Source organism: Grammomys surdaster, unplaced genomic scaffold (assembly GCF_004785775.1).
Source record: "Grammomys surdaster isolate TR1022 unplaced genomic scaffold, NIH_TR_1.0 239, whole genome shotgun sequence".
NCBI lineage: Eukaryota > Metazoa > Chordata > Mammalia > Rodentia > Muridae > Grammomys > Grammomys surdaster.
Genome location: NW_021604684.1, coordinates 9,430,621 through 9,454,565, shown reverse-complemented (window position 1 = coordinate 9,454,565; position 23,945 = coordinate 9,430,621). Strand labels below are relative to the sequence as shown.

General features: G+C 47.9%; 1 protein-coding gene across 1 annotated transcript in view; it reads right to left on the bottom strand.

Moving 5' to 3' along the window:
• Window positions 1-23,945, bottom strand: part of Afap1l1 (actin filament associated protein 1 like 1) — a 58,609-nt gene that overhangs the window by 2,578 nt on the left and 32,086 nt on the right. The window contains exons 6-18 of the mRNA XM_028774202.1: window positions 21,321-21,419; window positions 20,533-20,744; window positions 18,345-18,524; window positions 16,302-16,394; window positions 13,290-13,383; window positions 12,901-13,053; window positions 11,216-11,427; window positions 8,875-9,020; window positions 8,420-8,492; window positions 7,203-7,314; window positions 3,645-3,809; window positions 2,779-2,957; window positions 948-1,076 (exon numbers count right to left, since the gene is read on the bottom strand). Coding sequence (XP_028630035.1) covers window positions 948-1,076; window positions 2,779-2,957; window positions 3,645-3,809; window positions 7,203-7,314; window positions 8,420-8,492; window positions 8,875-9,020; window positions 11,216-11,427; window positions 12,901-13,053; window positions 13,290-13,383; window positions 16,302-16,394; window positions 18,345-18,524; window positions 20,533-20,744; window positions 21,321-21,419 — 1,847 coding nt within the window. The remainder of the gene's footprint in view (window positions 1-947; window positions 1,077-2,778; window positions 2,958-3,644; window positions 3,810-7,202; window positions 7,315-8,419; window positions 8,493-8,874; window positions 9,021-11,215; window positions 11,428-12,900; window positions 13,054-13,289; window positions 13,384-16,301; window positions 16,395-18,344; window positions 18,525-20,532; window positions 20,745-21,320; window positions 21,420-23,945) is intronic.

Genomic DNA, 23,945 nt, shown 5'->3' with positions numbered 1-23,945 from the left:
ACAGACTTGTTTGAGTTCCTTACTCCTGGTACTCACTCTGTAGACCAGGCTGGCCTCCAACTCAGAGGTCCACCTGTGTCTGCCTCCCAAGTGCTGGGATTTAAGGTATGCACCACCATGCCCAGGTGTAGGTTTCATCTTAAAGTAGAGAAACCCCATTTGTCTCCACATCTCTTAGGTTGCGTACTTCGAGATCAAGCTACCCAAGATGTCTGGGTTAGCTTCCACTGAGGCTTACTGGGCACACTGGCTGAGCCTGCTGTCCTCTATAGTCCAGCCTGGTCTAGAAACCATGATCTCCTGGCTCATTCAGGTGCTAGGATTACAGGATGTGACACTGTGTCCAATGTTGAACATTTTTTTTTTTTTTTTTTTTTTTAGTTCCACACCATCTAACCTGTGTCTTCTGAAATTCAGAAAACAATGAAACAGGCATATTTTCTAGTTGTTTTGGGACAAACGTATTTGGTGGCAAAACCTGATCTGGCCTGATGTAAGAGTTTTCTACTCTATGGTGTGTGTATTCTTACAACCTACTATAGAGTTATTCGTATCTTGAAAATGTGTTGCAATGTTTCCTAATATATATCCTCTCCTAAAGCCCCAAATGTTCTTAACATCTATCCCCAAGAATTACACAGGAGAGGTTGAGGACCAGCTTCAAAAAGTGAGCCCTGAGTCTCTCTGTCCATGTGTTGGCTCCTTGCTTAGCCTTAGGGCAGGTCCACTACTCCCATTCTCATCCCCCTATTATCTCAGAATGCTGTTAGGCTCAGATGACAACTTGGTAGAACTGTGTTAGTGAAGGCTGAGGATCCTAGCTTTCCTGTCTGGCTATCCCAGAGGTTCCCTGCCTTTCTCCCTAGGTGGGGGTCTGGGTTTGGGGATAGGTCCTGTCTAAAAAGATCCAGATCTGTGACTTGCCATTAGCTGGGCTCTTGGTTTACCTTGGCCTTCTGTAGCACCCTTCCTTGGTTGGAGGTTACAATGGATGGACTCCTTTTTCTCAGCTCAGAAACACAGTTGACAGGGAGAGACTGCTCTGGGACATTGCTTTGGGGTTTGTTTGTAGTTTCCTGTTAATGGCAAACAAGACAAAACCACTAAGTAGGTGAGATACAGTGGTGGTTATTTGCACCCAACCTACATTTAGAAGAATAAGCAAACTTTAAATTAGAAAGCACTAGGCAAACATGCCAGCACTAAAGTGGGGGCAGATGCTGGGAACTCTGGAGTAAAGACAGTAACAAACAAAATCACAGGGGCCTCTCTGTGTATCAGACAGGCATGAAGCCATATATGAGTGGGTTTTCCCTTGAGCCTGTGAAATAAATACTCTTTATTAATCACCCCATTTTATAGGAAAAATCAGGAAGGTCAAGGTTCTGTGCATGGTCACGTGGTTGCTTACTATGAGAGCTGGGGTTCGAATCCTATAGCTGTACTGTTTCCTTTTGTGGGTGCTGCTAGTGCCAAGACACAGCTTCATGTATTAAACACAGAGCTCCACGAATATGACCTAACTTCTACCCGGTGTTCTGTCTTATTGTCTACACTGTCATCACTGTTAAATCTTCCAGATAATTGCTTAATATTCAGCTTCTTTAAGTTTGTGTGCTGTCTACTTTTATGTCAACTTAACACAAGCTTCTGAGAGGAGGAGCCTCAACTGAGAAAATGCCTCTGTAAGATCGGGCTGCAGGCAATCACGTAGGGCATTTTTTAAATTAGTGATTTATGGGAGAGGGCCTGGCCCATTGTGGGTAGTGCCACCCTAGGGCTGGGGGCCCTAGATTCTATAAGAAAGCAAGCTGAGCAAGCTTTGGGGAGCAAGCCAGTAAGCAGCACCCCTCCATGGCCTCTGCATCAGCTCCTGCCTCCAGGACCTATTTGAGTTTTTGTCCTGACTTCCTTCTATGATGAACAGTAAGCCACATAAACCCTTTCCTCCCCAAACTGCTTTTTGGTCATGGTGTTTCATCACAGCAGTAGTACCCTAACTGAGGCAACCCTGCAAGAACATTTAGGAAAGACTCGTCTTTTTCTGTCTCCAAAGGGCATCAAAAAGATCAAAGGTGGCAGGAAGAGCACCCAGTGTTTCGCTGAGGAAGGATGGGTTCTCGATGCTTCCCCAGCCCTCCTTGAATCAGGTTCTCCATCTGTAAACCGAGACTAACACCACTCCCAAAGAGAGGAAGAGCTGGGTGGCTTCAGATCATGGGGTATGGTCTGCCCATAGAGAGTGGCTTGGAGCACAGCTCCCAGTGGGAGCTCAAACTTATCAGATAAGTCAGGGTTGTTGTGTGAGAGCAGGGAGGGCGTCTAATCATCCAGCAAACACTTGGTACACTCCTCTAATCCAGATGCTCAGTGGCTCATGTGATAATCAGCCTAACTCCTGTGGGCTGCTTCTGGTGCTGGTGATCTAACCTAATACCTCATACATGCCAGTGCACGTACTTTATGCACCACACCCCCATCCCTCAATTCTTAATAAAACCAATTATTCAGGGCAGGACACAGAGAACATACAGATAAGGATGGACACACATTCCCCAACCCCACTCCATTCAGGGCCATGCAGATGAAGAATGGATACGACCATTGGCAATTTGTAGCAATGCTTCCTAGTGGGGTAATCCTACCCTCCCTGGGACATCTGGCATTTTCTGGTGATACTTTTGAGTGTCAGAACTGGGACTGAGAACATACATGGGTATGTGTGTAGCGTGTGAGGGACTCAGAAGTGACTCCCGATGGAGGAGGCACTGGACTCACCTGGCTCTTGTTCTTGCTGCTCACAGACAGACCGAGGGCCGGACCCCCGGCCAGGGACTGTTGCAAGCGTTCCTTCACAGCCACCAGCTTGAGCTCCAGGTCGATCCTCTGTTCTTCCTTGGCACGACACTGAGCTTCCAGAGTGGCCACAGCCTCTTCCAAGGCCTTCAACTTTGCTCCTGAGTGCAGAGACACGGATGAGAAAGTCTGTGGGGCTTCAGGCCCCATCTGTCTCTCCAGGAGGGGTCTTTCCAGCACTGGGGTCCAGTTAAAAGATGTACTTTGAGGTGCATCACCAACCACACTGTGGTGTGATCTTTATCTGCCCAGCCTCCATCTTCAGGAAACAGTACCCTAATATTCCACTGCAAAACCACCCTTGCCCTCTCGCTCCCTATGTTTCGAGTGGGTTAGCTCCATGTAGCTCAGGCCTGGTCCATAATCACAGTGGCTGGTTTAAGAGTTGGTTCAAATGGAGAGAATCCTGAGGTTTTGGTGGTGGCCACTGGGAAGAGACACCTCCTTTGGTGGTGTCCTAAAGGGCTGGGTGAAGGCTTGTAGGCTTCTACTGTGCAGCCACTATGTCACCACAAAGGGGAAGGGAATGGAATCATGGTTCCCTGTACTTCACTACACCTGATCTCTGCTTGCAGTTTGCACATCTGTCTCTGTGCTGCTGTGATTTGGGTTTCTATTACTTGTATACTAGAGTCACAATACAGAGTTTTCCACAGACCAGGTTTTCCAGGAGGACCTTGTTGGAAACCAGGAAATCTGTGTAAGAAGCCTCCCCTCCCCTTACTGTCAGGGGAAGTGTTCAGGCTCAACGACCCATTGTGCACTCCAGGCAACACCTCAGCAGGTACCTGGGTTGTTCCGAATGGCTTCCTTCAGCTCTTTCTTCTCCTGTCGCAGGGCCGTCAGTTCTGTCCGAATTGTCTCCTTCTCTTTCTCCAGCCTCTCTTTTTCTACCAGGTACCTTCGGGCATCCTCCTCCGCCCGGTTCTTGCCGTACTTGTATTGATTGGCACCTACAGAGATACAGGAAAACAAGAGGTCCTCAGGTCTGACCTCTGGTGACCTATGTGGTGTTAGCTTGCCTCTTACCTCCACTTCATATATAAAATATGGGTATTTAGGTCTACTCATTTAAGTGTACTTGGCATGAATCTCTTGGGGAAATAGGGAGCAACAGGGAGGTACCATACACAGGGACTCAGAACCGGGAAGATCGAGTTTTCATTCCCTCTTGACTGGGTGCGTGTCATCAGACAGAAGTGACTGGGGTGATTTTGTGCCAAAATCTCAGTGTCCTTATTCACAAATAAAGATACTGATAATATTTAGCCTTCAGGATACAGTAAGGTTGAAATGTGGTAATGAAGGAAAAGTACCTAATATAGTACTAAGAAAAGTACCTAATATAGTACCCAGCACATGAGGAGTGCTTAGTATATGTTAGAAAATAATGATAGTAGTATCATATATTAAAGCAAATTTAGTGATTCATAACCCATCTCAGTTTGTAAACGGTGTGATTTAGGTGGGTCAATATCTATGATAAAGGGAGATACCTACTTATAACAGAGATCAGACCTAGGCCAGTGTCAGCTGCTGCTCATTGCATTGCTGTGGAAGTACAGGAAGAGAGAGAGAGAGAGAATCCCAGGATTGTATTGTAGGCCCAAAACAATGGTGGACAGCAAGCAGCCGCCCAGAAACACATTGCTCGGTCCACAAGTGTGCTGCACATTAGGCTACTTACTACTTGAATTTCCCATTTAACCTTCCTCTAGCTGATGAAGTCACAGAATCCGTGATGACAGTGACCTCATAAGAGAACAAGATAGCGGTCGGTCTATGCAATACTGCGTGGCCCTTACAGACACTAGGCCTGCTGACTTGGCTTCCAAAGCTGGGACAAACAAGCTGTTGTTTTTAAAAAGGTCATCTAGGTTAGATGTTTTGTGACAACAGACTGAGAACCAGGGCAGCTTTCCTCCTGTGCTTCAGGATGTCACTGGATTACACCAGGGGTTTCCATGTGGTTTCTAGTCCCTGCCCCCAACCCTGTGACTTCAGGACGACCTGCAGGCCCTTAGGATGGAGACAGACACACCACTGGGCCTCAGGCGGACTAGCCCCATTTCCACAGCTCTTGAAATCTGGGCTTTTGGGAGAGATTTGATTTGAAAAACAGGTTTATGTTTTTTACTTTTTTTTTTTTGACATTTTGTGATTTGTGGAGAGGCTTTTGGTGCCACTTCTAGGAAATTGGTAAGAATATTTGACATTGGGCAAGGACAAGGAAGTAAGCTCAAGAAAAATACAGCTGAGGAATGTATTCCTTGTATCGTCATCATCTTGATAAGTCCCTAGAAACAGTGACCACGGGACCTTTGTTTATGCCTTGTTTGTTCCTTGACTACTTTATGTCTTAGAACTGGCCATATTCTTTGCATGTACTTAAAATGATATAAAAGCAGACTAGAGAAATTAAACTCGCCTCAGCATTTGCTGGGGTCGTACTTAATGTTGTCTAGTTGTTTCTTTTTTCCTTTAATCCTCATTCCCTCCCCTTAAGTTATTTCATTTTTAAAGATTTATTTATTTATTCATTCATTTATTCATTTACTTATTTATTTATTTTATGAGTACACTGTAGCTGTCTTCAGACACACCAGAAGAGAGCATCAGATCCCATTACAGATGGTTGTGAGCCACCATGTGGTTGAAGGGAATTGAACTCAGGACCTCTAAAGAGCAGTCAGTGCTCTTAACTGCTGGGCCATCTCTCCAGCCTGCTCAGTAATTTCTTTACTCTCACATGTTGACTTCAGAACTTTCAGTTTTGTTTTGCTTATCCACTGATTTTTATTTTTGTTTCTTTGAGTAAGGCAGGGTCTCACGATGTAGCTCTGGCTGTCCCAGAATTAACTATGTAGAGCAGGCTGCCTTGAACTCAGATCTGTCTGCCTCTGCTTTCTGAGTGCTGACAGTGTCTCCCACGCAGCACTAGCTGTTCTTTGTATTCGTGCAGGTAAGGCTAGCCTGGAACTTGCAGAGATTCCCTTGTCTCTGCCTCCTGAGCCCCCAGGACTGTGGCATGCCAATTACACAAACAACTTTCCATTTTAAAATGGGCTTTTATAAAGCCTTGTACTTCCAGTGCCTATTGAAGAAGGTTCTCAACAACACTGTGATCCCTCATTCTGAGAGAACCAGACAGGAGAAAGGACTTGTTCAAAGTTACACAGCAATGTCTCAGCAAGTGAGGAAGAGAAGACAGGTCTCCTGAGTGCCAGGAGCAATGGCTGATACTAATGCAGTGGTGTGAGGAGACAGGAAAGGGTTTTGTTTTTTAAAGAAGTCTTCGAAAAGCAAAGACGAGAAGACCAAGTGCAGGAGAAAGAAACACACTGTCCTGTAGGAAGGTGACTTGCTCTATGACAGCCTCAACTAGTCCCCGGTGAGGTCTGGGGAGCACAGGTGGGCACAAAGAGGTGAGCTGTGGGTCTTGTGGCATTCCTGCCCAGGGACAGTGGAGGGATTGGTTCTTCGCATATTACTCTAGGTCAGAGACCAAAACTCTGGTCTTCTGGAAAAGACAGGCTTAGTAGTGTTTTCTCTCTCTCTCTCTCTCTCTCTCTCTCTCTCTCTCTCTCTCTCTCCCTCTCTTTCTCTTTCTCTACACACACACACACACACACACACATATATATCTGTATACGCATATATAGATTTAAACATTCAATTGTTAGACAGATAATACTCATGTAGTCTAAAGAACCATTTAAATTAGGAGCTAATATTAAGAATTCACACACTAGGTGGTGGTGGCACACAACTTTAATCCCAGCACTCAGGGAGGCAGAGGCGGGTGGATCTCTCTGAGTTCCAGGACTGCTAGGGCTATACCCTATCTCAAAAAACCAAAAAAACCAAAAAACAAAAAAAAAAAACCTCCAACAACAACAACAACAAAACCCCCAACAACAACAAAAACAAAGAAATCCCAAAAATTTTACATGAAGTGTAATTTATGGCCTTTTGAATGATCAGTAAGTGCTGCATAGTATCTCCTGGGGAAGCCACGCAGGGTCTACCTCTGCAGTTAGGACACAAGCTCTCCAGCTCTGTAAACCTCCCGCCCCCCATTCACCTGCCTTCCACCACCCTTCTGTGTTACTTTCTTTTTGTTTCTGTTGCTGTGCTGGGGACCAGACTGGGAGCTTAGGACTACCACACCTGGCAAGCGATCCCACACTGCCCAGTCCCATTGCTTTCCTTAGGGCAGAGCATACGGGCACGCTTACTGCACTACCTGCTCATTTTGATCCCTTACTCCTGGGAAAATCTGGTCTTGAGACTCCAGCAATATTCTACTCTACCTCCCCTCATCAGGAAACAGCCACAGAACTCACTGGAGGCATGGCGCTTGACTTTGACCTGTGGATCCGCACGATGGGACTTCTCACTGCAGGAGGAGGCGTGGCGCTTCACCTGAGCCCCGGTGGGGCGCTGGGACTCCTCATCCTGGGCAAGGAGCACAGAGGAAGAAAGTTAAGTGCAGGTAGGGTTCAACCCATTCAGGCAGGGAGCTTCTGCCCAGCTTCTCTGAGAGCTTGACCGTAGACATATATATTTGTACAGCACTTTAGTTTACAGGCTTCAGTAGAAGTATCGTTCAAACCTCAGACCTTTCTGTGGGAGGTAAAAGGCAACCTTAAGCTAGAGACTTACTGAGAGGACAAATTAGAGGGCCCAGGAAACTGTGGGTGACCATTATTATAGGCATTTTGTCCCCACATCATTTGAAAGCATGCTTCTATTTTCTGAATTGCTAATGCAGTCTTCCCTCAGAAGAGGAGGAAGAGGAAGAAGAGGAGGAGGAGGAAGAGGAGGGAAGCCATGCCATGGATGAGAGGAGCCAATGACGGGTGATACAACTTACTGAACTGGCTGCATATTTGTGCCTAAGAGTATTTCTCACGCTCCAAGACCAGCCAACACGCTGAGAGCCTGGTGTGACACATTATTGTCATCTAACATAGCATTCTGGACAGCATTGCTATCTCTCTGTACAGAACGTTCTGCTGTCTGGGCGCTGTGCTAATTGCCTTCTTTTCAACACAGATCATGTCATTTTGTTCTCAAAATACTCCTCGGAAGATGGAGCCAGAAAGTGGGAAGCAGGGTCTGAGAAGAAAAGCTGAAGTCTCCCCGGCTCCAGCCTTTGTATCTGAAGCGCTAAAGCCATGTAGCAACAAGCTTCTCTGCAACTGAGCAAAAACCTTCAAGTTGCATCCAAGAAAGACCTTAGGAACACAAGGGCAGGCTGGGAATGTTTCTAGAAAAGGGGGATCGTGGAGGGGAGAATGCAGAGTATCATCTAGTCCAGGGTCCTGGCTCACAGCGTGCTGTGTTCTCCCTCTAGATGTCGCCCACTCACTCGTGTCTGGTTGCACTGCGCCTGTCTTCTAGTTCTCCCCCCCCCCCCCCGCCCCCAGAAGGCACAGGCCATGCTGGTAAGAGCAGGCAGGCTTAGTGAAGGCACTTTCTCTGAAGCAAAGTGGGCCGTGAAGGGAAAAGAAGGAACGGAAACACGGTCTTTGCCACGATACTAAGCTGTGTACCGTACCTGAACCTTTTCATAAGGAACCTCATCGTAGATGCGGGGCTCAGGCCACTGATCCTGGCAGGACTGTGCATACCTAGAAGATGAAAAGTTCAATGATCTCGGTGACAGTTTGTGGCTTACACTGCCTTTCTGACTTCTCTCACTTGAAGCTGGCAGCCGTTTTTAATGTTGACCGAGAGGTCACATGCTTATGAGGACCGCATAGGCATGTGTGAGTACAAGTCTGACCACACGTGGCTCATTCCCAGCATCCTTTGTAAGTCAGAAGACAGGCTCCAGGAGGGCAAGCAGCAAGTTTTGTTTCCCACCCTGGGTGACGACTGAACCATCCCTCCCAGGGATGCCGACTTCCTGAGCTTGCCCCTCCCCTTCCGCCCGTGTGCTCAAAGCAGAGCCTTGGAAATGGAGCTGAAGCAGAACATCCTGGCAGGAGCAGACCACGGAGCCGCCCTTACAGGAAGGAATTGCGCCCGGCACTGACGATGCTGGTTAAGGTCTCCACGTCGACGTAGTCATAGTGCAGTGCCTCTGGGGTGACTTTGGAGCCCATCTCCACCAGCAGCAGCCCGAGCCAGCGGCCCATGTCCTCTGAGCAGCTTGCCTGGGAAGAGGAAGCACAGCGGGGCTCACTTTCCCTCCCAGAAGCCGGCTAGCTGCTTGCTCGCATCGGAGAAACCCCTGAAATGTGTGTAACTACTCAGTACTTAAGGATGGAGGAAGAACTAGGCTAGACACACGTGCAGAAATCGGAGACTCACAAATTCTCTTTTTTTTCAAGTATCTGTTCAAAAGCTCCTTCCTCTGAGAGATCTCGGATTACTTCTGTAAGATGGCACACCTCTACCCTCTACCCTCTGGGGTTTTAGGTCCAACCGTTTTTTGATATGAAAACAACACTTGGCATTCTCCAAACTTCTCTCTTCTTCCATGCTAGGGATCAAATCCAGGGCCTTATGTATACAAGACCTGGCTCTACTGAGCCACATCCCCAGCTGGGAAGCATATTGTTTTAAAATTATTTTTATGTTATGTGTATGACTGATTGTTTTGCCTGCTTGTATATATATATATATGTATTACATTCATGTCTGGTGTCTGCAGAAGCCAGAAGAGGGCGTCACATCCCCTGTAACTGGAGTTACAGATGGTTATGAGCCACATTGTGGGTGCTGGGAATCAGGACAGGGTTCTCTGCCAAAGCAGCAAGTGTTTTTAACTGCTGAGCTATTTCTCCAGCCTCCATATTTATAATTGATTCTCTAAATAGGCAAGTGCTCCTATAGCTCATTGTTTTTCCTTAGTTTGAATTACACAAAGCATTATCGTACCATTTATAGAGAAATCCCTCAAAACAAACTGAAGGCCAGTTAAACATATACTTAATTCTCATTTAAAGAGCATTATCATAAAATCAACTTAGCTAGTGTGGTGGTTTGAATAGGTATGGCCCCCATAGACTCATGTGTTTGAATACTTGGCCATAGGAAGTGGTGCTATTAGGAGGTGTGGCCTTATTAGAGTAGGTGTGGCCTTGCTGGAGGACATGTGTCACCGTGGAGGCTGGTTCTGAGATCTTACATGCTCAAGTGGCACCCATTGTGGCACACAGTCTCCTCCTGCTGCCTGTGGTTCAAGTTATGGCACCCTTAGCTCCTTCAGCACCAGGTCTGCCTGCTTGCTGCCATGCTCCCACCATGATGACAATGGAACAAGCCTCTGAACCTGTAAGCAGCTCCATTGAAATGTTTTCCTTTATAATAAAAGAGCTGTCATGGTAATAGTGTCTGTTTACAGCAATAAAACCCTATGAAGACAGCTTGGCAAACATGATTAAAGAAATAAACAAGGTACCTGTTTCAGGGGCAGGGAGGAACCCTAGAAAACTCTGTGTAAGTTAAGGGAAACGAGAGACTCAAAGTACGGTGCAGAGGATAAGAGTTCTTGAAACTGAAACACAGAGAGGCAGATGAAGAGGCTACTGGTACTATGGGAGCCTGGAAAAGCACGTGGCTGCTCTGGCCTCTGTCTATAATACAGGGAGGTAGACATTTGAACCTTCCTCCTGTGTCAACATTTTGAATTCTAAATATCCAAAGGGCTGCCATTTGGAGGGTCATCTGTGTCCCCTTAACAATCTGAGAGTGCCAGCAGTGCTGGCGGGTAGGAAGGCCAATGAGCAAACGCCACCCACCCATTGTTCAAGATGGGCTTGCTGAGCTCACAGCGTGTGCTGGACATCCTGTGGGAGAGATAAATATTGTACAAAAGCACGGCCGCAGCCCCACCCACATGAGGCTGGAAGGGTTTTAACTCAGTGTGGGCAAACTCTTCATAAAGCCTGGAGTTGCTTAGTGAGAGGGACTGGCACCCTGAAGGACAGTACACATTTCTGAGGTGGATGACTCCCGGTGGGAAGGTTTAAGCAAGAGTTCCAGAATCAGATCCCAATTCGACCACAGGGAGGTGCCTGTTAGACCTGGAACTTTAAGGTCAGGGCAAATAAGGGAATCTGGGCTCTAGAGTTAGGGCTGCCAGTATTAGGACACAAAAACACAGAGTGCTATGTTGGGTTTGAATTTCAGACAAACAACGTAGAACCTTTCCGTCTAGGCTCATCTCCAAACTGCCTGGGAGACTTTCATAGGAATAACACGATTCTTTGTTTATTTGAAATTCCAGCATACCTAGTGTCCCCCGGTGTTATCTGACAAGCCCGTTGGATTCCTCCCCCAAAGTTCCTGTAGTAGAGTAGCAATAAGACCACCACCCCCTGCTACCTGGACCCTCTCCTCTCACCTCCAGGATGGCCACCTCCTGTCGATTGCGCAGGATCCTGAAGGCAAAGGGGTGCCTGGGTCCAAAGCCTGGGGCTACCTCACAGCCCCTGAGGGCAATGGCATTCACGTGGGTATGCAGGTCTGTGCGGTCTTTGTGGAAATAGAGAGTGTTGCACCTGAGACGACACCACCGTTCCTTCCAGCCTTGGTTTACCAGCACATTCAGGTAGCCTGGGACAGGAGACAGTGTGATGACCTCTTTATAGCAACTTGGGCAATGGCTCTGAGCAGTATCTATGCAAACCCCATGATCCAGCTGGCAGGAAGGCCTGGCACCTTAGGTATCTATCTTCTTCTTTGCGTCTCAGCAGCCTAGCTATGAGTGCATGTTGTTAACACCATTCATGCATCCATTCACAGCCTCAGGACCACACCAAGTGTGATGGAAATGCCATCACTACTAGATAAGAAGTACAAAAGCTGCAACTATCCCCTTCATTCCCCCAAATTAAATGTTACTGAAAGATGGAAAACGATGCATGATGCTGACACCTAGTGGCCGAATGTAGAAACGCCACCATGTAGCCACAGTAAGGATTATTAAACCTGAGCAGACAGCTGACCACAGATGAAATTAGAATCTCCTTTGAGCAATTTTTTTTAGACTAGAGAATTCTACCATTCAATGATCATGAAATATTTCTTTATAACCATAGCTTTTAAAGTAGCAGAGTACTTCTGCATATCCAAAATGAATGATCTTATTTTTCGCTATGGAACCCTGGACCTCACATGACTTAGGCAAGTGCTCTTCCACTGGACGCACCCTCATATGCTTTAAAACAGGTGATTCTCTTACTGGGTTATGGTACATGAACCATAGCACTTGTATGGACCAAAGAACCCTTTCTCTACGAGACACCTTTTATTAAAGTGCATTTATCTTTAAAAGTATTTAATATTTTAAATCCCAATTTCCTTACCAGACTAGGCTGTAATCTACATACAGTTACATGTATATGTACATGTCTATAAACCAGAAACTTCTGCCATTCAAGGTGCTTGACCCTCAAAGCAAGCAACTCCAGTGTCTACAAAGAGTTCCCCTACACTGAGTTAAAAATCCTTCCAGCTACAGAAAGCAGCAGTCATATATTTTATGTAAATTTTTGTCTTTCTCTAGTTTATAAAGGCCAGGATATAAGCTACATATACACCACAATCTATATACCTTTGTTACTGTTTGTTTTTGAGATAGGGTTCCATGTACTCCTGGCTGGCCTCTGGCCTCAAACCTACTATGTAGACACAGATGACCTCTGACCTTGAACTCCTGATCCTCCTGCTTCCAAGGTTCTGGAATCACAGATTTGTACTACAATTGAGTGTCCAGAAAACCTTGCATGTTCAATGCTGTGAATTCACTCCTATCTCTTATTAGCTGGGAAACCGAGGCCTAGAGGTAGACAGTGGTTTGACTTGGTTCACAGGAATCAGAGATATGATGGTCAGTTGCTTTTCCTTTCCTAGGCGATCCTTTCACCCACAAGAGTGAAGAGACACAAACCATGGATGCTGACTGAGTGGAGTCTAGCCATCCAGAGGAAAGGGGCAGGAACTAAGGCATGGGGAATTCCCTGGAATTAGCCCCAGAAGTCAGGTTCAAGAATTTGAACCGCCCTTCTTCTCAGAGTCAGTACTTACCACAGCATGGAACCTCGTCCTCACTGGAAAATGTCTGCAGGTCCTCAGATAGCGCCTTCTTTTTGGAGAAACTGATGATACGCGTGATCTTGCGGCCAGCGGCCCTGCTCATGGAGCCCTTAAGTTCAGCCAGGCTGTTCTTCTTCCCTTTGCCTGGTGGCACACGAGTGGATCACAGGGGATGGGGAAGGAGGCTATGGTCCCACTTCTACCCATCTCTGGCTTTCCCAGAAGCCTTTGCAACCTGCCTATAGTTACTAGACATAAAAGGCCCAGAGGCCTTATTCTGGTCCCTAAGATCTGCTCTGCCACTGTGGACCTGTAGCAAAGTCCCTCCCACCTCTGACATTCTCCAGCATGGACTAGTGGAAGCTTTTGGAAGCTCCTACCATGTTCACAGGCTTCTCGGCGGCCGAGAGTGGAACTGCTGTCATTCATGCCCAGGCTGTCGGAGTCTGAGTTCTGTTTCTCTTGGGACAACCTCTGGGGAAGGACATAGACAGCCTCACATGAGGGGGACTCTCAGAAGGAGTCCCTTATCCTCCCAGTCTTCCTCCAGTTCCCCAGGCAATGTCTATCACGTATCTGACACCACACCAATATGATCAGGAAGGTGGTACTGACTTGAGACACAGCCATGTCTTCAGGTTACACTCTACTGGGGGAGTAGGGTCATTCATCATAATGCATTGACAGCAATGTCCTGGGGTACGCACTATATCTGGCACGTGACAGGGATCTAGGCAAGCATTTAAGTAGGATGTGAATATAATCCAGTAGCACAGAAGGGATGGACAAGAGGGGGCAACCTTGGATGCTGAAGAGCCACTGGGCAAGCTGGTCAGGATTAAGTTTCAGAAAGGGATGGACCAAGGTGATAGCATAGAGGAAAAAGGATGAGCTAGAAGATGATTGCAAAGGAGTCAAGATAAGACCCCAATGATCAGAAGAGTCCATTACAATTCCACCTTGAGTGAGAGGATAAAGGAACACACACGCACGAGTGTGCATGTAGACACAACACACACACACACATACACACACACACACTGCTTCCAGTCTATTATTTTATTTTATTTTTTTGGTTTGGTTTTTCGAGACAGGGTTTCTCTGTGTAGCCCTGGCTGTCCTGGAACTGACTCTGTAGATCAGGCTGGCCTCGAACTCTCGAACTCAGAAATCCGCCTGCCTCTGCCTCCCAAGTGCTGGGATTAAAGGTGTGCGCCACCACTGCCTGGCCAGTCTATTATTTTTAATTCATTATATCAACTGTGAAGCAATCATACCTTCATTGATTCGTCGATACAGTCATATGCTACAACAGAGGTAACAGAAATGATGGGAGGAATCACAGTGCTACCATTACTTACTAGCTGTGGGGGAAAAAATACATCTTCCCAAGGCTCTGTTTTTCATGTCAATTACACTCACTTGAGAAAGCTGCAGTGAAGCACCAGAGGCCTGGAGCCCATGAACCTATGAGGCCAACGAGTCAGTTCTAACAACACCCACGTAATTCGCTGTGATTTTGTTTCAAGAAGCTAGACTTGACCCGGCCAGACTTGAGCCAGTGTTAAAATGATACCCACTCCTTCAAGAAGGTACAACAACAGTTCTTCAGCCTGTCCTGAGGAAGATCCATTAGAACAGGCCCAGGGATGATTGGGATAAACTTAGCACTAGAGAGCCGTGAGAACGAGAGAGGTGTTTCCCTCTGTCTCTACAGAGCTGTGCTCTGGGGAGGCGCCTCTCAGGAAGAGGATGAGCTGTCTAAACATGAGGAGTCTTGTCTGTAGGGTTTGAAATAAAAGTTATGGCCCCATTTGTTCTATAGCAGCTTTCCCCTCAAGATGAGAAGCAAATACGGAGGAAGGCTGGGGGCGCTTTGTAAATGAACTCAGGGATGATATTTCAGTCTGGTGATCCCATGGAAAGAGACCCCCCCACCAACACAACATCCTGGCTCTTCCTCCACCCAAAAGACCACCATGAGCATATCAGCCAACCTCGCCCTGTACACGCAACCACAGCAGAGAACTCCACTGCACAGCTTGTCCACTGTGCTCTATAGAGCCTTGACCTGCACCAGAGGTCACACCAGGGTGTGTATCTGCACAGCCACGCTCCTTTTCCAGTGTCACTGTCTGTTTTCTAAAGCCCTTACTTCTGGCAAAGGCCAAGTGTGGACAGGGCTAGACTTTCCCTTCACTAGGTACCTGAGACCAAAACCCCAAGGCTGTCTTTCTGACCTCATGACTTTGCTTCTACTGTTCCCGCCCTCCGCCTACCTTGGCTTAATTATACCACGTCTACTCTTTAAGGCTCAACATAGGCACCCATGTTCCCCCGTACTCCAGCCATCCCAGGCTCCCAGTTCCACCTCCCATCCCTGTGCAGGACCAGGTGGACAAGTTCTCTATCTCTAACTTGAGCCACATGGTCTACCTTCAGACCCACATTTTCTCTGCTCTTGCTGCTCACAGCATCACTTCCGTAGGAATAGTCCTGAAACTCTGAGACAAAAGCACGTCTCCCTGACACACCAGGAACCTGGAACTGTCTCTTTTAGCTTGTACCCAGAGTAGCAGTTACAATGCACTGTGATTGTTTTGGCTCATGTCTGCCTGACTTGACTTAGTGGGGTCAAGGGTCATATTGGTTTCTGCATAGGGCCTGGTATGGGTGGAGTCTCTCTATAGAATTTGCCTAGTGGTTGTTTGAGGTGCTCTGTTGCCATAAGCAGAGTCCTGAAGAGCCAGCCTTCGTGGGCTTAAACCCTGGCTTTGTCCCCATTTACTACTGGGCTTGATGATACAGCTTTCTCTTTTGAAAATCTGTCTCTAACACGAGCACTCCAGAAGTGGGGCTTCTGAGAAAAGACTGGATCCTAAGGGCTCTTCCTTCAGTGCATTTACTCATGGCTAAACTATCTGAAACTGAGGGTAGGCAGTCGAACTTGTTAGGCCAGGTGTCTCTGGAGGGCACGTCCTGAGAGAAGATACACCCGGTCCCTTCCTGCCTCCCATCTGCTTCCGGTCTTTTATGAGGAGAGCTGTACTGCCTGCCTACACATTTCCCACCTAGTCCTACTATTGCAATAGAGTCTGTTGATGCCCAGGCTCGCCCAAGGCCTGCAGCACAGCCTGTGGGCAGACTGGGCACTGACCCACAACAAAACTCACTTCCTTTAGTTGTTTATGGCAGGAATGTTGTCACAGAGACTAAGGTTTGACTAACAAGCACCTGCCACTCTGCTGCTAAGCTTGTATGATGTCACAGACGAGTTTGTGTGTGTGTGTGTGTGTACGCGCGCATGTGTGTTCACCACCAGCCTGTGAGTCTGTGGCCTGTGCTTAGTATCCACTACCTTACCCAGAGGAGACGACTGGAGACAGACATACCTTGTCCTGATCCAGCTTGCACAGGATGACTGGGGATCTGGGGACCTCCAAGCCCTCAGCTCCCCCAATGGGTCGGCTGACCTCTCGGATAACCTGTGAAGAAGACACAGAGCTGGGAATAGGTGCACAGCTCTGGGGACAGAAGCCTGGCTGCTGGTGTTTGTGGGATCAAGACTGTTGTGAAGAGGATTAGGGCCACCAGGAGGCAGAGTAGGGCTGAACTGTGGATGTGTCCGAGTCTGTCAGAAAGAGCTTTCTGCCTCCTCCTTAAGGACACTGCTTTCTGCTGCCTGAGGAGAGGGAGACCCTGGAGGAGACTGGTGTGAATCTCAAAGACTCACAATGGTGCAGGGCCTGCTTCTGTGAGAGCTAGGACTTTTATCGTAGCCTCCAGGTGGCTGGGGTCATCACCTTGCTTTCAGTGACATGGAAACTGAGTCCCTTACTCAAGGTTGAAGAAAAAATCATGCAGGCACTGCAATCTGAAGAGTCAGTATCTAACTGGGCGTGGTTGTGGTGCATGCCTTTAATTTCAGCACTCAGGAGACAGGTGGATCTCTGAGTTCAAGGCCAGCCTGGTTTATTGAGTGAGTTCCAGGACAGCCAGGCTACACAGAGAAACCCTGTCTCAAACAAAACAAAACAAAACAAAACAAAACAAAACAAAACAAAACAAAACAAAACAACAAAACAATGAAACTAAACCAAACCAACAGTAACAAAAAGGGCACCATCTGATGCTCAACCAGACAGCAGCATTTATCCCCACAGCAGTCTGTGATTCCCCAGTTACAGGTGAGATGACTGACTCAGAGAGGTAAAGGCTCTGGGAGGAGGCCGCAGAGCCAGACTCAAAGTAGGCTATGTGATGTGATTGGCAGATGGTAAGCCTTGGGCTAGGCTACGGAGGACCAGGATAGCCAAGTAGATCCCTTTGAATCCTGGGCCTCAGGCTCCAGCTTCCAACTCATAAGGAGCCTGAAGCTTGAGGCTCCCAGAAGGAAGCTCTCTTCCTTCCTTCCCCTTGGGACATAGAGGTAGAGAGGAGACTACCAAACATTCCTGGGAGAGCTGGTTATCACCAGAAGGAAGGGAGAGGAGAAGGGGCTAAAAGGAGGGGCTCGGCTTCATTGTTCCAACAGGAAGGTAGGAGGGGAGACTACAGTGTCCAGTCAGCAGAGGGATGGGAGGTCTGCTGCAAAGGACAGGGATGGGGTGGGGGGGGGTGAGAAGGGTGGGCTGCGGGCGGGGCTGGGGCTGGGGGCGGGGCAGGGTAGTACTGCAATCACCACCACCACTTACTGCCTGACAGACACAGGACCAACAGCTGTGTTGAATCCTTAAAAGAACCATTAAACTGAGGCAACCAAAGCAGAAGGAAGGAATGCCATTTGCAGGAGGCCTCACAGCCAGCAAATGTTTAGTTCTAGAACCTGAACTCAAATCCATGCACCACCAAAGTCCCTTGCCATCACGATGCCACTGCCATGCCTACTTTGGAGCAGATCTACTTAGCTTCCAATCCCAGCCTCAGGCACCTGATGCTAAGTCTGTGATCCTTGGCAGTCACACTAAGTCCCGTGGGCCTCACTTTACTCACTTTGGAACGTAAGTAATAACACGAGGCCTTTGGCACATTCCATGGTGCAAAGTGACTAATACATGGCTTCATGGGTCTGTGACACTATAAAGGTGTTGGCCTCCAGTGGACATTACAGCAATGGACATTTCCATCTAAAAACAAGAAAGGGGCTAACTGGCAGGCCTAATGATAAAATCAGTCTTCAAAGGCACGAAGCTCACTGTTCCGGAAGTGTAGGTTGGGCAAACAGTAGGATGCTTGATAGGGCAGTTAAATGACTGGAAGATTATAGGCCACCTATATGAGGTCTGTCGGTTGTGAATACCCAAGGCCCACTTGATATGAGCCATGCACTCGGCACCTGGATCCCTTTCCCCCCAAGGATAGGACCCCAAGCCTGGGGAAAGAAAGAAAGAAGGCAGGGAGGTCAGGGTGGTAGCTTCCTGTGTTCTGTGGGATACCTTTAGCCACTCCTCGGCCTGCTCCCTGCTCTGCAGAGCCAGCACCAACACCTCCGTGGCCCCCTGGGAGAAGCGCAGCTCGTGTCGTTTGTGCCTGCTGTCCTTGGGCACATAGACGACGGTGCAGACATCTAGTGCCAGCCTCAGGTGTGGCTGTCGGTCCTTGGAGCTTTTGTAACACTGCACAGGGAGAGATGAGGGTCAGAACCTTCTGCAGAAAACCCTCACCTACAGAGAAGGGTCCCCACCCAGTCCGACTGTGAGCAATACCTCACAGCGAGAAGCCCGAGGAAGGGGGGAGGGTCTCTGGGAAGCTTCCAGCACTGCTGTCCATGAGGAAAAGGCAGACTATAGCACAATACTAGGAAGACCATGTGGGTTGAAGAACCAGAGAACAAATAGGCTGGTTTGGGAGGATGCCAGCTCAAAGGGCTGCAGGCAGAACTTGAGAGAATCTCCGGGAGGTATGCAGTGTTGGCCTTGGAAAGGCAGGCTTTCCTATAATAAGGCCGGCCTTAATCTCGACCACAATGCTACAAAGAGGGATCTATAATGGGATAAAAATGGGATCTAAAATGGGATAATGGTTGCTGGGCGGAGGGTGTGGGGGAGGGAGAGACATTCCCTTCAGTAGTGTATACACCGGTAAGGGGCCTGTGCTCCTGTAAGCAATCCCAGGTAAGCACACTGGTTCACACATACAAAGCAGTGGGAGGGGCTAGTTGGAAGTGGGAGGGGATTAGCTCAAGTGGGATGAGGAGGTGAGTGAGGGGACTATGAGCAAAATCTATACATGCATGGATGCATATAGCAAAACCTGTGATTATGATACTAAAAGCTTTAAAAAAGGTTAACACGGCCCAGTGGGTAAGAGCATCTGTTACCAAGCCTGGACACTGGAGCTTGACCCCCAAAACCCACGTGGTGGAAGCTGAGAACCAACTCCAGCAATCTGTCCTCTGCCCGCTACGCATTTGCCACGGTGCATGTGCCCCACCCCCTCAATAAATAAATAAATGAAAAAAAAATTTAAAAGAGAAAAATCTTAAGTCTGATTTCTTTCATAACAGAGCTAAAAATCTTGCGAAGAAAATCTAGCCGCTTATACAACACAGAGGCCGTTACTGGTTTATTCTAGGAACACAGGTGTGGCTTAGCATTGAAATAGCCGCCTAATTCATCATAGCGAGAGAGGAGAGGAACATCACACGACTCAAGAGAGGCAGAGACAGGTACCTGATAAAATTCGGAACCATATATGCTCTAAAGCAAGGAAACAGAGTAAAGAGGAGGGGACTGCGTGTGAGATAAAAAAAACATTTACACACACCGTAGCAGGAGCCCTCTGTGCTGGAGAAGTACTAGTGTTCCCTTGTGCACGCAGGAAGGGATTGTGGCATAAACTGATGGGGGAGAACAAGAGTGGGAACAGGGAGTGTGTCTTATTTAGTTTTATGTTTATGGGTGTTTCGTCTGCATTGTCTGTCTGTGCACATCTGTGCAGTGCCTCAGGACACCAGAAGAGGGCGTCAGATCCCCCAGGAACTGGAGATACAAGTGGCTGTGAGCCATCATGTGGGTGCTGGGAATCTATCCCAGGTCCTCTCCAAGAGCAGCCCATGATCTTAACCACTGAGCCATCTTGATTATCTCTTAGTCAATCAGAATCATTCATTCTTTTGCTTTGTCTCTCTCCAGGGTCTTGCTGTGTAGCCCTGGCTGGCCTTGAACTCATGAAAATCTTCCTGCCTCCACCTCCCGAGAGCTGGGGTTATAAGCAGAGATCTTTCTTTTTAAATCATTTTTTTTCCTAGTGAGATGTATGTATGTATGTATGTATGTATGTATGTATAGATGTATATGGTACTGGGGGTTGAATTCTAGGTCTCAGGTCTCATGCATGTTAGGCAAGTACTTGGATACTGAGCTAGTTTATGAGTAAGTAGACTAACTTGCATAACAAAGAACAATGAATGTTATAGGAAATTAAAAAAATTCTGGGAAAAAAACTAGGTGAAAAGTAGGTGAGCCTCCATATGACTTTCAAGGGTACATGTGCGCATGTGTGTGCATGTGTGCATGTGTGTGCTAAAGATCTAATGTATCACATGACCCGAGGTTCTGTGCAGAGGCCAGTTACACCCTCAGACATGCAAAGACACACACAGGCCTCCAATGAATCACTCACCAGTAGCTGTTCCTCCTTGATGACCGTCAGCTGCTTGGCCCACTGCCCGAAGCGCTTTTTCCGAAGCAGGAAGGCGCATATCCTGCAGTCCCTAACCAGGTGCATGGAGGCCTCTTCTGAGGGCCACTGGTGCTTGGGCTGCTGCCCCTTCTCTTCCTCATCCTCCTCATCGTAGGACTCATAGGAGCTACTCATGGCGTCAGAGTCATTGTCTGTGGGTGTCATGAAGAAAGGACCCTCAGTCACTGTGCCACCCCCAGGAAAGGCCCTTCTTAATCCTGGCAGGCAGCCTGTTCTGGGCCCGGGGTTTAGAAGACAGAGGAATGACAAGGATGGAGTGTAGGCCTTACTCAAAAGCTTTGCTTTGGACTGGCCTGTGTGATGGGGTCTTTGAGGTTTCCCTTCTTGGGAGTTCCTCACCGATACGTGGTCATGATAAATACCAGATTCTACTTCACATGACACGGACAATGTTTGCCTAAGTGTCTTATACCAGTAACTGCTCAGTAAACTCCTGTTATTGCTCTGACCTCATCGCCATCCACAGCCACTGTCCCCCAGCCATCCTCGTGAGCCAGCAAATCCCCAGGACAGATAAGGAAACTGAACTTGGGTAAGATTCAAGTGAGTCCCACTCCAATTGTCTTTCAGCCCAACCCACTGAGAGATCACGTGCTTTGGGGCCTGTTTGGTGATCTCAGCCTGGTAAGGGCTGCTGGGTGGGTGTGTGCATGCCAAGAGTCAGGTCTTCAGGAGGACAGCCGTGTGAGCAGCTGCTCAGGACATACAGGAGTTCTTCAGCTCTCCGTTCATCCTGGTCGTGGGGTAGCTGCTGTCTGCATCCTCGTAGTAGCCATCCACGATCGACTGTGCTGGGCTGCAGCCATCTGTGGGGTTGTCAGAAAGAGCTGAGCTTATAGAAATAAGGGCAGAATCCAGAAGCAGGGTTGGAAAAGCCCCAGGGATAGAGAGTGGGGACTCAGGGCGGCCTCGGCCTGGGTGTGGGGCCCTATGCTCTGACTTCCCACTTAACCTTACATATCCATCACTACAAAGTACCCTGTCAGACCTCCAGGCTACTCTCGTGTGCCTTCTTACATTTTTATCAGAGAATTATTCCCCACCCCTCAAGACACAGCTCACAGGGCTCTCCTCTCGTCTCCCATTGGCATTCAGTGTGTGAGAATGTCCTCTGTCTTAGCTCTGCGCTCCACACTGCAGGTGGAGTACCTGCTGCTGTTAAAGGTAGACTTTGGTTCCATTTTACACACTGGGCAAAGGCCCCAAAGAGATTGCTAGTGGCTGAGCTTGGATCAGGACTGAGCCGGATACCCTCATTCACACAGGCCAGCTCACTCTCTCACGACACTGCTCTGTAGAGCCTCGCTCTGGGCTGTTACGTCCCTCCTGTCCATCTGTTTCCTGAGGAAAGCCATACCGAAGTCCCTAGCTACGGGATGCTCAGCTCACTGCCAAGCAAGGCTCCGAGCCTGCCTTTGCCTCTTTGAGGCCTACGTGTTGGCAGCATGACCTGCAAGGTTGACTGGAGGAATCAGTGGCAGGTGAAATGGGGCATGTGGGGGCAAAACTGTAACACCAGGCATGCCTGGATGCTGTGTGCGGGAGGAAGAACACTGTGACTGGCTGGCTTGGTTGTAGACTCGCTCCTGACTGGGTCCATGGTCTTTCCTGAGGCCCTCCCTTCCTGCTTTCCCAGGAGGGAGCTTCTCTGCGTTGTACTAGGGAAGTGAGCTCTCTGGGAAGGTTAGGGAGCCTCTTCTAGTCATGGCTCTTGACATGTGACTTGAGGCCCTGCAAGTACTTTTCCCTTTCCTTATTTCTTTGCCCTTAATGGACAAGATAGGAAAAGTTGTCTCCTTCACCTCTATGACACGGAACTGGAAACTCAGGAGCTGAAGAAGGCCACAGATTACTTGGTCCAACCTCACCACAGGCAAAAAGTGTAAACAGCATAAATGTCTGATGGAGAGACAGGCTGCATGCACCATGTCCTTAGCAAAGGGGCTCGGCCATAGAGGTAGCCACTCTGCTGCACACTCCAACATGGACGGACCTTGCAAATGCTATGCTAAGTGAAAGAAGCCAGGCTAGAAAGGTCATGTGTCAGATGATTACATCTACATGAAATGTCCAAAACAGACGAAGCCATATTGCCAAAAAGCTGCTACATGACTGGCAGCAGCTGGGGCATCGGGGAAGAGAAGCAGTGAACGAGGAAGGTCTGTGCTTCATTGCTTCATGGGCCGTCTTTCGGGGATAATGAAAATGCTTGGGGATTAGAGAGCAGTGGTGGCCGAGTAACGCTAAATGCACAGCTGGACATTTTTCAAAAACAGTGTGGCAGTAATCTTCTATTTTATCATATTGAAAACCTTTTGCCTGGGAAAATACCAGCATACAAGAGCATGAGTGAAAGAACACGTTCCCTCCACACACATTTACTATTTCTTCCCCCTTTTCCTTACTATCTTCTCTTGAGAAGAGGTCCCAAACTCCCGGTCTCACACCATCCTCCTGCCTCAGGTTCCTAGTAGCTGGGATTCTAGTGGATGTCATCAAACTGGCTCAAATAGTATGTTTCCAAATTATATATTACAGTTGCCTATTATTATTATTAATTTATTTTATACAAAGGCTCTGTCCCTGAGTTATCTGCCCAGTATCCCACCTGGGCATTTTTATTCATTACCCATAAAAAAATAATCCTGTTACTAAGTTCTTGTGTGTGTCCTAGAAAAACTGCTAAAACCAATGCATGAACGTATGTATATACACTGTTAGAAAAAAACCCCAAACAAACGAAATCATGTTTGTGAAGTATTCTGTGCTTGCTTTTCTTCCATGACTGTGCCATTTACATGGACCATGTAAGTTTGTTTCCCATTGCAGCAGACCTGCTTGATTTCCAGTTTGGTGGGTGGAGAATGCTCTGCTGTGCTGCAGAGAGGCTGGGAAGTGGACCACTGACATTGCCATCTACAAATGCAGCTGCGCATGCTGGGACTTCCAAACCCACAGTTTCCCTGTGTAATGTCAAGTCCTTATGTTGGGTAAAGGGACTCCACCTGATCCTCACGCAAATGATGCTGTACACTGGGAAAGTCAGCAGAAGAACAAGGACTCTCCTTTAAGGCTAACTTAAGAGGTTGGTTTGGGCCATGGGTCACATGCTATGCTTTGCTGACTTGGTAATAAGCCCCATTCATATGCTCACACAGAGACAAACCATGACGCTGAAGAGGTGAGAGAACTAGAAGCAGGGCTCATCTAATGGTTGTCACTTAGGTCCTAATGCTCTTTTATGAATGGGTTTTGTTCCTCCTTGTTTCAAGAGCAGAGGAACTGAGATCCTCAGAAGACAAGAGTCTTTCTCAGGCCACACAGACCTGAGA